This window comes from Muntiacus reevesi, chromosome 17 (genome assembly GCF_963930625.1).
Source record: "Muntiacus reevesi chromosome 17, mMunRee1.1, whole genome shotgun sequence".
Lineage (NCBI taxonomy): Eukaryota > Metazoa > Chordata > Mammalia > Artiodactyla > Cervidae > Muntiacus > Muntiacus reevesi.
In genome coordinates this window covers 24206411-24219642 of record NC_089265.1, presented here as the reverse complement: position 1 = coordinate 24219642, position 13232 = coordinate 24206411, and the positions used below count along the sequence as shown (strand labels likewise).

The window sequence follows — 13232 nt, the reverse complement described above, 5'->3', positions numbered from 1 at the left end:
TGATTTGGGTGAAGCATATTTACTGAAAGTGGAAACTATTTTGGAATTGAGGTTCTATAATATTAGTAGTTCAGGGTCTTCCTCTCTGCCTCTGCTTCTCTTCTTCCTCCCACCCACCATCCCTCCCTCCCTCCCTTTCACCTCTGTCCCTCCCATCCTTCTTTCTCTTTGTATATTTCAGTATATTTGAACTATGAAAATGTCTTTACCCATGCTACATTTTTGCCTTATTAGCCTGATTCAAATTCTAGTTTGGTTCCTGTCATCGGAATGGATCTTCATCTCATCTTTATCTTCATCTCAAGGATGAAGGAGGCTGACTGAATGTTGATGCACCTCACCCTGCATCCCTTTAGTAGTAGTCACCGGATTAAATTACACATCTCTCTTTTTTGTTAGATTGTTGGCTGTGATCACCAGCTGGGAAGCACCATCAAGGAGGATAACTGTGGAGTCTGCAACGGAGATGGGTCCACCTGCAGGCTGGTCCGCGGGCAGTATAAATCCCAGCTCACCGCAACCAAACGTAAGACACTGCAGAGATGGGGCCATCTCTGGGCCTTCTGATTTGTTGTAGTCCCCTGGCTTAGCTTCCTGCAGCAATTAGGGAATGACATCTCCAACCAAATGAAGCCAAATATGAAAACCCTGTGGGAAGAGAGTTAGATTCTTTCTTTGTGGATTAGTTTAGGTAAGACAAGTCAGGTCACCCACTGCAATCCCACAGAGGAAATCTTTGCTTTAGAGGCACATTAGGAGGAAATTAGGCATAGATCTAGATATACTCAACAAGAAAGCATGAGCTTTGCTATCCAGCATGAGGACAGGCTACATCCTGACCCCTCACTGATTCATAGCCTGGCGGAATAGCAGAGAGAGTGGGCAGATTAGAACAATTGCTCTCCTGCCACTGTGAAATCACATGGTCTTCACTGACAAAGTGACCTTGGATCAGTGCTGATCACACGTGTCTCCAGAATGGATATTAGGCAGTGATTATGTGAAGCCAGTTATAGACTGTTGTGTCCTAATCTCTCTGTAGCAGCTGAATACATGTGTGCCTGCTATATGTGTATGTGCCTGGAACTTTATATGATCATCTTATTTAATCCTTATAACAACTTTGTAGCAAGGTACTGTTTATCCCCATGTTATGAATGAGATAACTGAGGCTTAGACAGATTACCTGACTTGCTCAGAGTTCCACAGCTATGAAGTATCAGAGCCAAGAAGTCAGCCCAGAGTCTGATTCCAGAGCTTAAGCACTTATTTGTTCCTCTTGATTGTCCAAAACTCTGCTGTTTCCGGAGCATTTGTAAAGCAGTTAGATGGATCATGGTGAGGTACTTTAAGTGCCTGCCCAGCTGGGTCCTCCTAGAGTAGATGGTATATGTTCTCGAGATACTTGACCCAACAACAGACTCACCCAGCAAGCTAGATCATTTTACCATACATGATCCTCTGTGACTCACTGTTCTAGGCACTGCAGCAGATAGAGAGAGAAATAAAACAACCCTTGTACTCAAGACCGTGCACTTGTTAACATTTATTTATTTTTAATTGAAGGTTGATTGATTTACCGTATTGTGTTGGTTTCTACCAAACATCAACATGAATCAGCCATAGGTTTATCCATGTCCTCTTGTCCCTGAACATTCCTCCCATCTCCCTCCCCACCCTACCATTTCTAGAATAACTTGACCTTTCTTGGCATATTTTCTCAATTTTGCCATTGTCTGGAATCCTCTAACAGATCCTTAATGAGAACTTCTTTGTACATGTCTCCTGTGATTTGGGAAACGAGAATGAATTTCTTTACTGACTATGGTTTTGTCCTCTTTACTTGTTGACTAGTTGGAGGAAAACACTTGATGTATGGGGGTTTTGTGGCTTTAAACTACAAGGGACTTGTAGTTCCGGGGGAAAAAAAAGAAAGCACTGTGTGCTGGAGAACTATTCTGAGAAGACAGGAAAAGGCAGCTTGCCCAAAGGACTAGGCTCTGGGGAAGAAGAGGAGGTGGGAAGGAAGACTAGGAACTTTTAAATGCATGAAACATCAGAGATGCCAGCTTAGGGAACTCTCCCCTTTCTAACACGCCTCAGGCAGTGAAAAATGTGATTCTGAAGAAAAAAAAGAAAAAAAACCTGAGCAGAAAGAATGATGAAGGGCAAAGTAAGTTAGACATTGATGTAGTACATTCAGGTGAGATTTATTTTTCCTGTGGTCATGTGTTGGTTCTTCTATAAGATGAAAAATTAAACAATTTAGAAGATGAAAACCAGAGGAGGATAGAGGCATAATTCTTTTGTAAATCTCTGAAGTCATGGTGGGATATTTGCAGAAAAATAATTACATTTAAAAGGTCCTTTGTGATTTTTTGAAGTATAGAATTTATTAAAACCCTACAGTATTTCTTATTGAAAAATAAAAATAAAAGGTTACTTTGATAGAGCTCTTCAAGGAATACTAAAGAGTTGAAGTCTTTCTAATTATTGGTGTTACATAATTGAATCAGTGTTTATTATCTAAGAATCTAAGGACTTCCATTAGGCACAAGAAGAGATGACAGACATTTGTGCAGTGACTGCTATAGGGCAACTCCCAGGGGCATGTTTTCATGATGAGAATCCTTCCCTTATTCCCTCTTCCTTTACTCCCTCACATCCCTCTGCCTTCCTGTCCTCATAGAAAAGCCTGCACACTCTGGTCAGATAGATATTCCCCCTACCCTCCTGTTAAAGGGTGATCAGGGCCCTTTGGAGCCTGAATCACTGGAACAAAGTTGGAGAAGCCCTGAAAGAATGAACTGCAGCCAATTGAGAGCCATAAGTCATCTCTAGGTCTGCAGATAGATACCTCAGTGAACAGTGCTCTATTCAAACCAACAGTGGGTATATCACATAAGACACAAGCCGATGATGATCCATAATGACAAAGGCCATTGATTCGTTTACCTTAGCACTGCCGATGCCTCATGACAAAATGATTTATATCAATAAAGCCCAGCCTATGCATGCTTCTCACCACAATCTATAGCAGATGCTGAGCAAGCTGCCTCGTTTATGTTTTCTCCACCTCCAGAAGAACCTTCCACCCTATATTTACAGACTATGAGATGACCCACAGGCAGGAGAGATGAAACTGCTCTGCGGAGCCCAGTGTACCGGCCAGGGGAGCGGCTCTGCACCCGTGAGGCCTGGAGGAGTTCTGCAGGTCTTTCCCTACGCTCTGCCAAAAGGCACGAAAAGCCAGCCACGCAATCTTTTCAAACTCCTTATATCCATACTCCCCACATTGAATTCATTTTCTTCTGATCCAGATTTTTCCCGTATGTTATCAAACCTCAGGGGAATAAGGAAAAAAACAGGAGAGTGGAGAAAGACCATGGTGGAAAGTGCCAGAAGGAAAAGGAGAAGTAGGAGAAGCTTATTAAGTGGCTGCCATTTGCTGATGAATAAAAACCAAACCTTCTTTGTAATAAAAGACATTATTATTACCTAATACAAATGCAGAAAGCAGATATAAGCTGGACCAAGGCACTCTTGCCCTCCTTTTGAAGGAAAAGGCTGTCTACTGAGAGCCTTCAGCCTTTCCATTTTTCCAGATCACTTTTTCCTACTTCCCCAACCCAATGAAAAAATTATCAAATTTAGCTTATATTAACTTACCTTCGATTTTTGAAATTAAAAACTCATTTTTTCTCAAATTTTTTGAACTTTTTATTTTGTATTGAAGTATACCTGATTAACAATGTGATAGTTTCAGGTGGACATCAAAGAGACTCAGCCATGCATATACATGTATTCATTCTCCCCCAAACTTTCTCCCATCCAGGCTACCACATAACATTGAGCAGAGTTCCATGTGCTCTATAGAACAACCTTGTTGGTTATCCATTTTAAACATAGCAGTGCGTACCTGTCCATACAATCAAAATATTACTGACTTGTACTATATAGTGTATTTTCCATGTATACTCAGAATACACTTAGATCCAGAACCAGCCTATTTGACATCAATCTGATGTCTCCAGTTTTGCAGACCTCTCAAATGTATCTGCGTGTTTTGAAAATATCTTAGTATCTGAAAGTTCTCTCTCTATCTCCCTTGAGTGGTGACAGCTAGGTAAACTAAATTATATCAAGATGAAATGAAGCTCCTAATACCTAACTTTCCCTCTCAGACTCTGCTTATGCTGATTTATAATGGCTATGAGTAAATATATTCTGGGGCTATCATGCTGGCTCAAAGATATTGAGGTAAAGGATATTTATAATAAAAGACAGGCCTAATATTGTCAAGTAAAAAATACATATGAATTTTTTTAGAAAAAGCACAAAACTCTAAAGAAATTTCACTTTGTATCTGACTTCAGGCTATACTCACAAGCCACTCATTCATTCATTCAGCAGCAATTCACTCATTCATTTATTCAGCCCCAAATATTTCTTGGGTACCTGTTATGTGCTGAGCAACTGTTACAGGTGCTGGATTCACAGGAAAGAGCAAAACAGACCAAAGTCTATTTTTCTCTTGGGGCTTACTTACTAGTGTTAATGGAAGGCAAAGAGACTAAATGAATAATTAATTAAATGTATATGTGTCATGTGGTGATACATAGAAAAAAGTAAAACAGAGAAGGAAAAAAAGTAGAACATAGAAAAGTCATAAAAAAAAGTAAAACAGAGTAGGAGAAGAACTAGAGATAGGGATGGACTGGCAGCCAAAGGTACTGGAGGGAATTGCAATTTTGAATAGGTTGGTAAGAAAACATTCACTGATAAGATGGTGTTTTGAGCAGGGATCTGAGAGAGATACAGATAGAGTACCATGCAGAAGGCAGGGGGAAGAAAATTCCAGGCATAGACAAAAGCATGTGCAAAGGTCCTGAGGTAGAGACATTCTTGACATATTTCTTGACGTGCAGAGAAGCTGATGTAATTGAAGTAAAGAGAGTTAAAAGAAGACTAGAGGAAAAGAAGACAGGACAACTGTGAGGTGGGATGAAGAATGGCACAGATGTTGTAGGATTTTAGAGGGATTTTGGCTCTTAGTCTGAATAAGATGAGAAGTTACAGGAAGATTTTGAGCAGAGTAATGACTTCATTTGATTTATGTTTTAAAGTACCACTCTATATGGTCTGTTGAGAATAGACTATAATGGGTCTAACTGTGGATATATTAAGAGCAAGAAGTCTGGCTGGGTATGAGGATGACATGGACCATGGTAGTATATCCCATGCTGGGTAAACTGCATTTCTTTGAGTCCAAGACACCAGTGATTAAAAGATGTGTCATTATTTTATGCACCATTAAGGTGGGAAAAAAAAAGCCTCTGTTGAAATTAAGAAACTATAACACAATGCCTTCTGACTACTTAGAGATTTTTGTTGTTCAGTTGCTCAGACGGGTCCAGTTCTTTGCAACTCCATGGACTGCAGCATGCCAGGCTTCCGTGTCCTTCACGGTCCCTCCCAGAGTTTGCTCAAACTCATGTCTATTGAATCAGTGATGCCATACAACCATCTCATCCTCTCTTGTCCCCTTCTCCTCCCGACTTCAATCTTTCCCAGCATTAGGATCTTCTCCAGTGAGTCCACTCTTTGCATCAGGTGGCCAAAGTATTGGAGCTTCACCTTCAGCATCAGTCCTCCCAGTGAATATTCAGGGTTGATTTCCGTTAGGACTGACTGGTTTGATCTCCTTACTGTCCATAAGACTCTCAAGAGTCTTCTCCAGCACCACAGCTTGAAAACATCAGTATTCTTCGGCACTCAGCCTTCTTTATGGTCCAACTCTCATATCCATGCGTGACTACTGGAAAAACCACAGCTTTGACTAGACAGACCTTTGTCAGCAATGTCTCTGCTTTTGAATACGCTGTCTAGTTTTGTCATAGCTTTTCTTCCACAGAGCAAGTGTATTTAATTTCATGGCTGCAGTCTCCATCCACAGTGATTTTGGAGCCAAGAAAATAAAGTCTGTCACTGTTTCCATTTTTCCCCCGACCATTTACCATAAAGTGATGGGACTAGATGCCATGATCTTATTTTTTTGAATTTTGAGTTTTAAGGCAGCCTTTTCACTCTCCTCTTTTACCTTCATCCAGAGGTTCTTTATTTCCTCTTGGTTTTCTGCCATAATGGTGGTGTCATCTGCATATTTGTGTTCTACATTCTTGCCGTCACTTGATATTGTCAGTATTTTTTATTTTAGCCATTCTGACTGGTGTGTAGTGGTATTTCGTCATTGTTTTAATCTGCATTATATATATATATGTATATATGGATTTTTTATATATAAATAATGGCTTATGATTTTGAACATATTCTTAGGTTGTATTAGTTCCCAGTTGCTGCTGTAACAAATAACCATAAACATAGTGGCTTAAAGCCACACAATTATTTTATAGTTCTTGGAGAGTCAGAAGTCTATGTAGTAGGTCTTGCTGGACTAAAATCAAGGTGTTAGCAGGGCTGTATTTCTTCTAAAGCATCCATTTTCTTTGATTTTTCAGCTTTTGAAGGCTATCTACAAGCCTTGGCATCTTCAAAGCCAGGAACATAGCATCTTCAGATCTTTCTATGACTCTAACCACCTCTTTTTCCTCCCTCTTCCAGTTTAAAGAAGTTTTATGGTTATATTAGGCCTACCTAGATAATCTAAGATGCTCTTTCTATTTTAAGGTGAGCTGATTAGCAACGTGTTTCATCAGCAACCTTAATTCCCCCTTTTCATGGAACATATTCATAGGTTCTAGGGCTTAGGATATGGACGCCTTTGGCGAAAGGAAGGGTGAGGAATTATTCTGCTGGTCACACATGTGCTTATTTCCTCCTTGATGTAGTATTAATTAAAGTTACTTGCCAATTTTTAAAACAAGCTTTTTGGTTTCCTGCTGTTGAGTGTTGAGAGTTTACATGTGCTAAGAACAAGTCCTTTGTTGGATTTGCAACTTTAAAGTATTTATACCTTCTTTTTTCAAAGTTGTTCAACTTTATCTTTCACAAAGCAAAAGCTTTGAATTTTGATGAATACCAGTTTATTTTTTTTCTTCCCATGGATGGTGCCTTTAATGTCATATTCAAGAACTCCTTACCCAATCCCAGGTCACAAAACTTTCTTCTGTATCTTATTCTGAAAGAGTTAGAGTTTTATATTTTACCTTTAGATCTATGACCTCTTTTCAGTTAATTTTTATATAAAGTATAAGTTTTATGTGTACATTGAATTTTTTGTTTAAAGATATCCAATTCTTTCAGCCATTTGTTGAAAAGTTGATCTTTTCTCCCTTGAATTGTTTTCAAAACTATCACAAATTCATTGTCTGTTTCAGTGTGGGTCTATTTCCGGGCTCTCTCTCCTGATCTTTGCGCCAGTTCTTTCACCAATATTACATTGTCTTAGTTACTGTAGCTTTAAGCCTTAAAATCAGGTAGTTTGATCTCTCTAATTTTATTCTCCCTTTCAAACTCATTTTGACTATTGTATACTAAGTCCTTTGACCTTCCATATAAATTTTACAATATGTCCATATATACAGAAAATCTTACTGGGACTTTTAATTTTGTTAATTCTATAGGTTGATTTGGAGGGAATTGATATATTTTATATGTGACAATATCAACGTATGAGCACTTCATGGCTAGGCATTTATTTAGATCTTCTTTGATTGCTTCATTAGTCTTTTTTTAATTTTTAGCATATATTTTAGTTAGACTTATACCTCTTTCAATATTTTGCAGCTATTACAAAGGGCATCATATTTTCTATTTCAGTTTCCAGTTGTGTATTACTAGTTTATTTTGTCTATTTTGTGAACTTGCTAAACTCACTTAATAGTTCTGAGAGTTTTTTAATTTTCTGCATAAATAATCATGTTGTTTACAAATAAGGATGGCTTTAGTTTCTCCTTTTCTATTTGTAAACCACTTATTTATTTATGGCCTTATCATACTGGCAACGATGTCCAACATGATGTTGAGCAGATATGGCAAGAATGGCTATTCTTAACTTACTGCCAATCTTAAGGGGGAAAGCATTCAGTTTTACACCATTGAGTATGATGTTAGCTGTAGGTTTTTTTGGTAAATGCTCTTTATCACCTTGAAGAATTTCTGTTCTATTCCTAATCTGCTGAGCATTATTCTCTTGAATGAATGTTCAATTTTGTCCAATGCTTTTTCTACCTCAACTGATATGATCATGTGAAAGTTCCTTAAACTTTTATTATAATGGATAACATTAATTGATTTTCAGATAATCAACCTTGTATTCCTGAGATAAACTCAACTCAACTAAATCATGATGTGTTATTCTTTATATAAATTACTGAATTTGATTTTCCAATATATTGTTTGTGAGTTTTTAATATCTTTGTTCATGAGAGATAGTTGTCCATTTTGTCCTTTTTTTATACCATCTTTGTCTGGTTTTGGTATCAGCATGATGCTGACCTCATACCATGAATTGGGAAGTCTGTTCACTTCTCTTCTGTTTAGTGGAAGAGAATGTGTTTAGTGGAACAGATTGATGTTACTTCTTCTTCATGGGCTTGGTGGTATTTACCAGTGAAATTCTTTGGACCTGGAGTTTTTGTTGTTGTTGTTGTTGTTGTTGTTGTTGTTGTTGTTTTTACTTAAGCTTTTCAACATAGGGGATAGAGTTACAGTAACTGTTTTAATTGATTTATTTTTGTTTTCAAGTATGAGTGTATTTGAGGGAGTTTCTTTGAATGCTGGGTAATTTTTTACCTAATTTCAGACACTGCAAATTTTATCTTCTTGGATACTAGATATTTTCGTATTCCTATAAATATTCTTGACTTTCGCTCTAGAAGCAGTTACTTGTAATCGGTTTGATCCTTTGGTTCTTAAAATTTGATAGAGGGACCAAAGCTACATTTGGATTAGTGGTAACTAATGTGCCCTGCTACTGAGACAAGACTCTTCTGAATACTCAATGTTCCATGAATTATTTAATTTTCCAGCCTGACTGCTGGAATAATATATTCTCCGTCGTAGAATTTGTGTTGGTTCTATTTTGTGTTTCCCTATTTGTGTAGTTCTTTTCCTGACCTCAGGTTGCTTTTTCCTCAGTACAAATACATGTACTGAGTTTGTTTTTACACATACATGTATTGATTAGTATATTAATCACTGCTGGACACCTAAAAGGAATGGTGTTAAATCTCCAGAGTTGTCTATGTATTACTCTCTTCTCTCTGGACACAGAGGGATAACCTGTCCTTCAAACTCTAGTCACCTTGATGTCTTTGGACCCTTAGCTTTGTCTCCTTAACTCAGGGAAGCCTCCAAGCTCTTTCTGATGGCCTGGAAAAGTCTTTCAAGGCAGAATTCTGGCTGGGCAATGTTAAGGTTCTTCTCTTGTTTTCCTGAATCCCAGAAATTGGCTGTCCTTTTTCCCCTTAATATTCAGGGTCTTGAAAGTCAGTGTTTCATACAGTTTTTTTCTGACTTCTTGATTGTTTCAGACAGGAGGTTAAGCCTGGGCCCTATTCCTTCATCTTGACGGGAAACAGAAGTTTTGACCCTGGGTTCTTTTTTGTATTGTTTTGTTTTTGTTTTTGTTTTTGTTTTTGACCCTGGGTTCTTGATTCAGTTTTGCAATTGTGTAGAAGTAGCCTGCTTTTGGCTCCCACTTTGGAAATGTTGTTAAGTGCTTTTGATTCCTTATCTCCTTACAACTCCCACAACAATTTGATTCCAAGAGGTTAAATACAGTATTTAACACAAAGATGTCTTGTCATCTTCTTCCAAGCTGCTGACATCCATTTTGCAAATTTGATGTATTGCCTGTTTTGATGTTGGCTGGTACCTATGTAGGCAAAGATAACTGTGACAGGGATACTACCTCTGTGAGAGAATATAAATGCTATTGACGGTGCAGTGCATTCTGACTTTATATATATACATATGTCTATATTCTGATGTGAACAATTGTTCCTCTTAGAATCAATTAAATATGATATTTTGACTCTAGTGACAATAGGACTTGGTAACTGATTAGAGGTAAAGGTGAACTCAAGGGTGTCTCCAAAGTTTTTGACCTAGGCACCTGTAGGGATGAAGTTGCTCAGCTGGAAAGAAGGCTACAGCTTGTCTGGTCTGTCCACTATGCATGCTCCATTGTGCAAGAACTGATAAACAGTAGGGGGGGAGAGGTTTTGAAAGACTCAAACTCTCAGTCTCACCTTAGTTTGTTGCATATATTTTAATAATAATAAAGTTGCCATGAAGAGAAGAAATAAGCCATTCAGATTTCCTCAAGATTGGCAGGCTATTGGGAATTCCCTGGCAGTCCAGTGGCTAGGACTCCACACTACACTGCCAGGGGTGTGGGTTGGATCTCCCTGGTTGGGGAACTCAGATCCTGCATGCCATATGGTATGACTAAATATTTTTTTTTAATTGATAAATTATTTTTTTACTTAAATATAGTTGATTTACAATATAATGTTAGTTTCTGGTATACAGCAAAGTGATTCAGTTACACGTGTGTGTGTGTGTGTGTGTGTGTGTGTGTGTGTGTGTGTGTGTGTGCGTGCGTGCGTGCTGTGCTTAGCCACTCAGTCGTGTCCAACTCTTTGCGACCCTATGGACTGTAGCCCACCAGGCTCCTCTGTCCGTGGGGATTCTCCAGGCAAGAATACTGGAGTGGATTGCCATACCCTCCTCCAGGGGATCTTCCCAACCCAGGGATTAAATCCAGGTCTCCCGCATTGCAGATGGACTCTTTACATCTGAGCCACCAGGAAAGCCTATATATGTATGTGTGTATATATATAATATGCATATCATTTTATGTATGTGTATATATGTTCTTTTTCATATTCTCTTCTATTATGGTTTATTACTGTATTGAATGTAGTTCCCTGTGCTATACAGTAGGACCTTGCTGTTTATCTATTTTGTGCATAGTAGTTTGTATCTGCTAATCCCAAACTCCTAATTTATCCCTCCCCCACCCCCTTTCCCCTCTGTTAACCATAAATTTGTTTTCTACATCTGTAAGTCCGTTTTGTAAATAAGTTCATTTGTGTCATATTTTAGATTCCACATATAAGTGAAGTCATATGATATTTGCCTTTCTCTGTCTGACTTACTTCGCTTAGTATGATAATTTTGATATCCCTGCATATTGCTAAAAATGGCATTATTTCATTCTTTCTCATAGCGGTGTAGTATTGCACTGTTTTCATCTATATATTATACATCGTATTTATCCATTCATCTGTCAATGGACATTTAGGTTGCTTCCATTAGCATATTATTTTTATCTGTAGCCAACTATATTAACAATGGCTCTTTCATTTAAAAAATAATAAGAAGATTAACTATCAGCTTGATAAGCTTACAGAGAAGAAACTTTAAAAGCATGAAACTTACCAATGGGTCTAAAAATAAGACAAGTTCAGATATCAGGATGATATCAGGATAGGAAATCCTATCTTTTAAAAAATTATTATTGTCAATTTTTCTGATACAGCAATGAATCACATGAATAAATCCATATATGACAAAATTAAAAACAAATGTAAAATGTTTTTTTTTAATGTTTATTGAAAGATGTGAACTGTACATATATTTGTAGATTTTTGAGGAAATATTTTAGGTAAAATTCTTGAGAACAGTTTTTTGAGAAAGCGCTTTTACATCCTATAAATGTGAAATGACAGGATTTATGATTCCCGTGGAAAACTTGTCTCTTTAACTGAGAGATATTATCTGATTTCTGAAGGAAGTCAGAATTGCTCATTAATAACCTAGAAATATGTTCTGATGATTGGCATCATGGCTCTGTCAACAAAGCCAGAACAGATTAGAGCAGATTCATTTGATCATAGGGCAGTGTGCCTTTGTGGGAAAGTCATCCAAGAAATGCACAGCACGGTAAGAAAAAATGTAGCCACCTACCTTACTACCATACCAACCAAATTAATTGTTGATGAGGCAGGTGATAAAATCAGCCTTCTCACACATTCTCCAGTGTCTTTTTTTAAACCATTTTTAATTGAAGTATAGTTAATTTGCAGTGTTGTGTTAGTTTTATGTATGTAGCAAGGTGATTCACTTATAGAGCAAAGTGATTGCGTTATACAAACACACACATATATATATATATGTATTCTTTTTCAGGTTATTTTCCATTATAGGTCATTGCAAGATATTGAATATAGCTCCCTGTGCTATGTAGTCCATGTTGTTTATCTATTTTAAATATAGTAAGTGTGTATATATATATATATTAATCCCAAACTCCTAGTTTATCTCCCTCCCCTACCTGCTATCCCCAATTATAATTGGTAATTATAAGTGTGTTTTCTGTATCTGTGAGTCTGTTTCTATTTCATAAATAAGTTCATTTGTATTTTTTTTAAGATTCCATATAGAAGTGATATCACATGATGTTTGTCAGACTTATTTCACTTAGTATGATAATCTCTGGGTTCATCCATATTGCTGCAAATGGCATTATTTCATTATTTTTTATGGCTAAGTAATAGTCCATTGTGCACTGGAATCTTCTTTATCCGTTTATCTATTGACAGGCATTTAGTTGGCTTCCATGTTTTGGCTGTTGTAAATAGTGCTGCAATGAACATTGAGTTAGTGGTGATTTGGTCACTAAGTCATGTCCAACTCTTGTGGACCCACAGACCGTAGCCTGCCAGGCTCCTCTGTCCATGGGTTTCTCCAGGCAAGAATACTAGAGTGGGTTGCCATTTCCTTCTTCAAGAACATTGAGTTGCATGTATCTTTTTGAATTATGGTTTTCATTGGATATATGCTTAGGAGTGGAATAGCTGGATCATATGGAAGCTCTATTTTTAGTTTTTTAAGGAACCTCCATACTGTTCTCCATTGTGGCTGTACCAATTTACTTTCCCACAACAGTGTAGGAGGATTCCCTTTCCTCCACTCCCTCTTCTCCAGCCTCTTAAATACCTCTCTGTGCCCCATACTGTATTAGACAGCAAGTAGAAGAATCTTCCAACCCATCCCTAATCGTTGAGAATTTATCATCAAATGAGACAGTTATTAGTACAACTCAAAGACTGGCTTTTTATCAATACATGGCAAATAAAATTAATTTTTTTCCTATCTTGCTTTTTGCCAAATTGAAGAGCACCATTTCTCAAAGTATATTCTGAGATGTATCAGCCAGTGTGAAAAGACGATACATAAAAAGTTTCCATGGGTAAACACAT

General features: G+C 37.6%; 1 protein-coding gene across 3 annotated transcripts in view; it reads left to right on the top strand.

Moving 5' to 3' along the window:
• Positions 1-13232, top strand: part of ADAMTSL1 (ADAMTS like 1) — a 479825-nt gene that overhangs the window by 177712 nt on the left and 288881 nt on the right. For all 3 annotated transcript variants that reach the window (XM_065908168.1, XM_065908169.1, XM_065908167.1), the window contains one exon: positions 400-526. In XM_065908168.1, coding sequence (XP_065764240.1) covers positions 400-526 — 127 coding nt within the window. The remainder of the gene's footprint in view (positions 1-399; positions 527-13232) is intronic.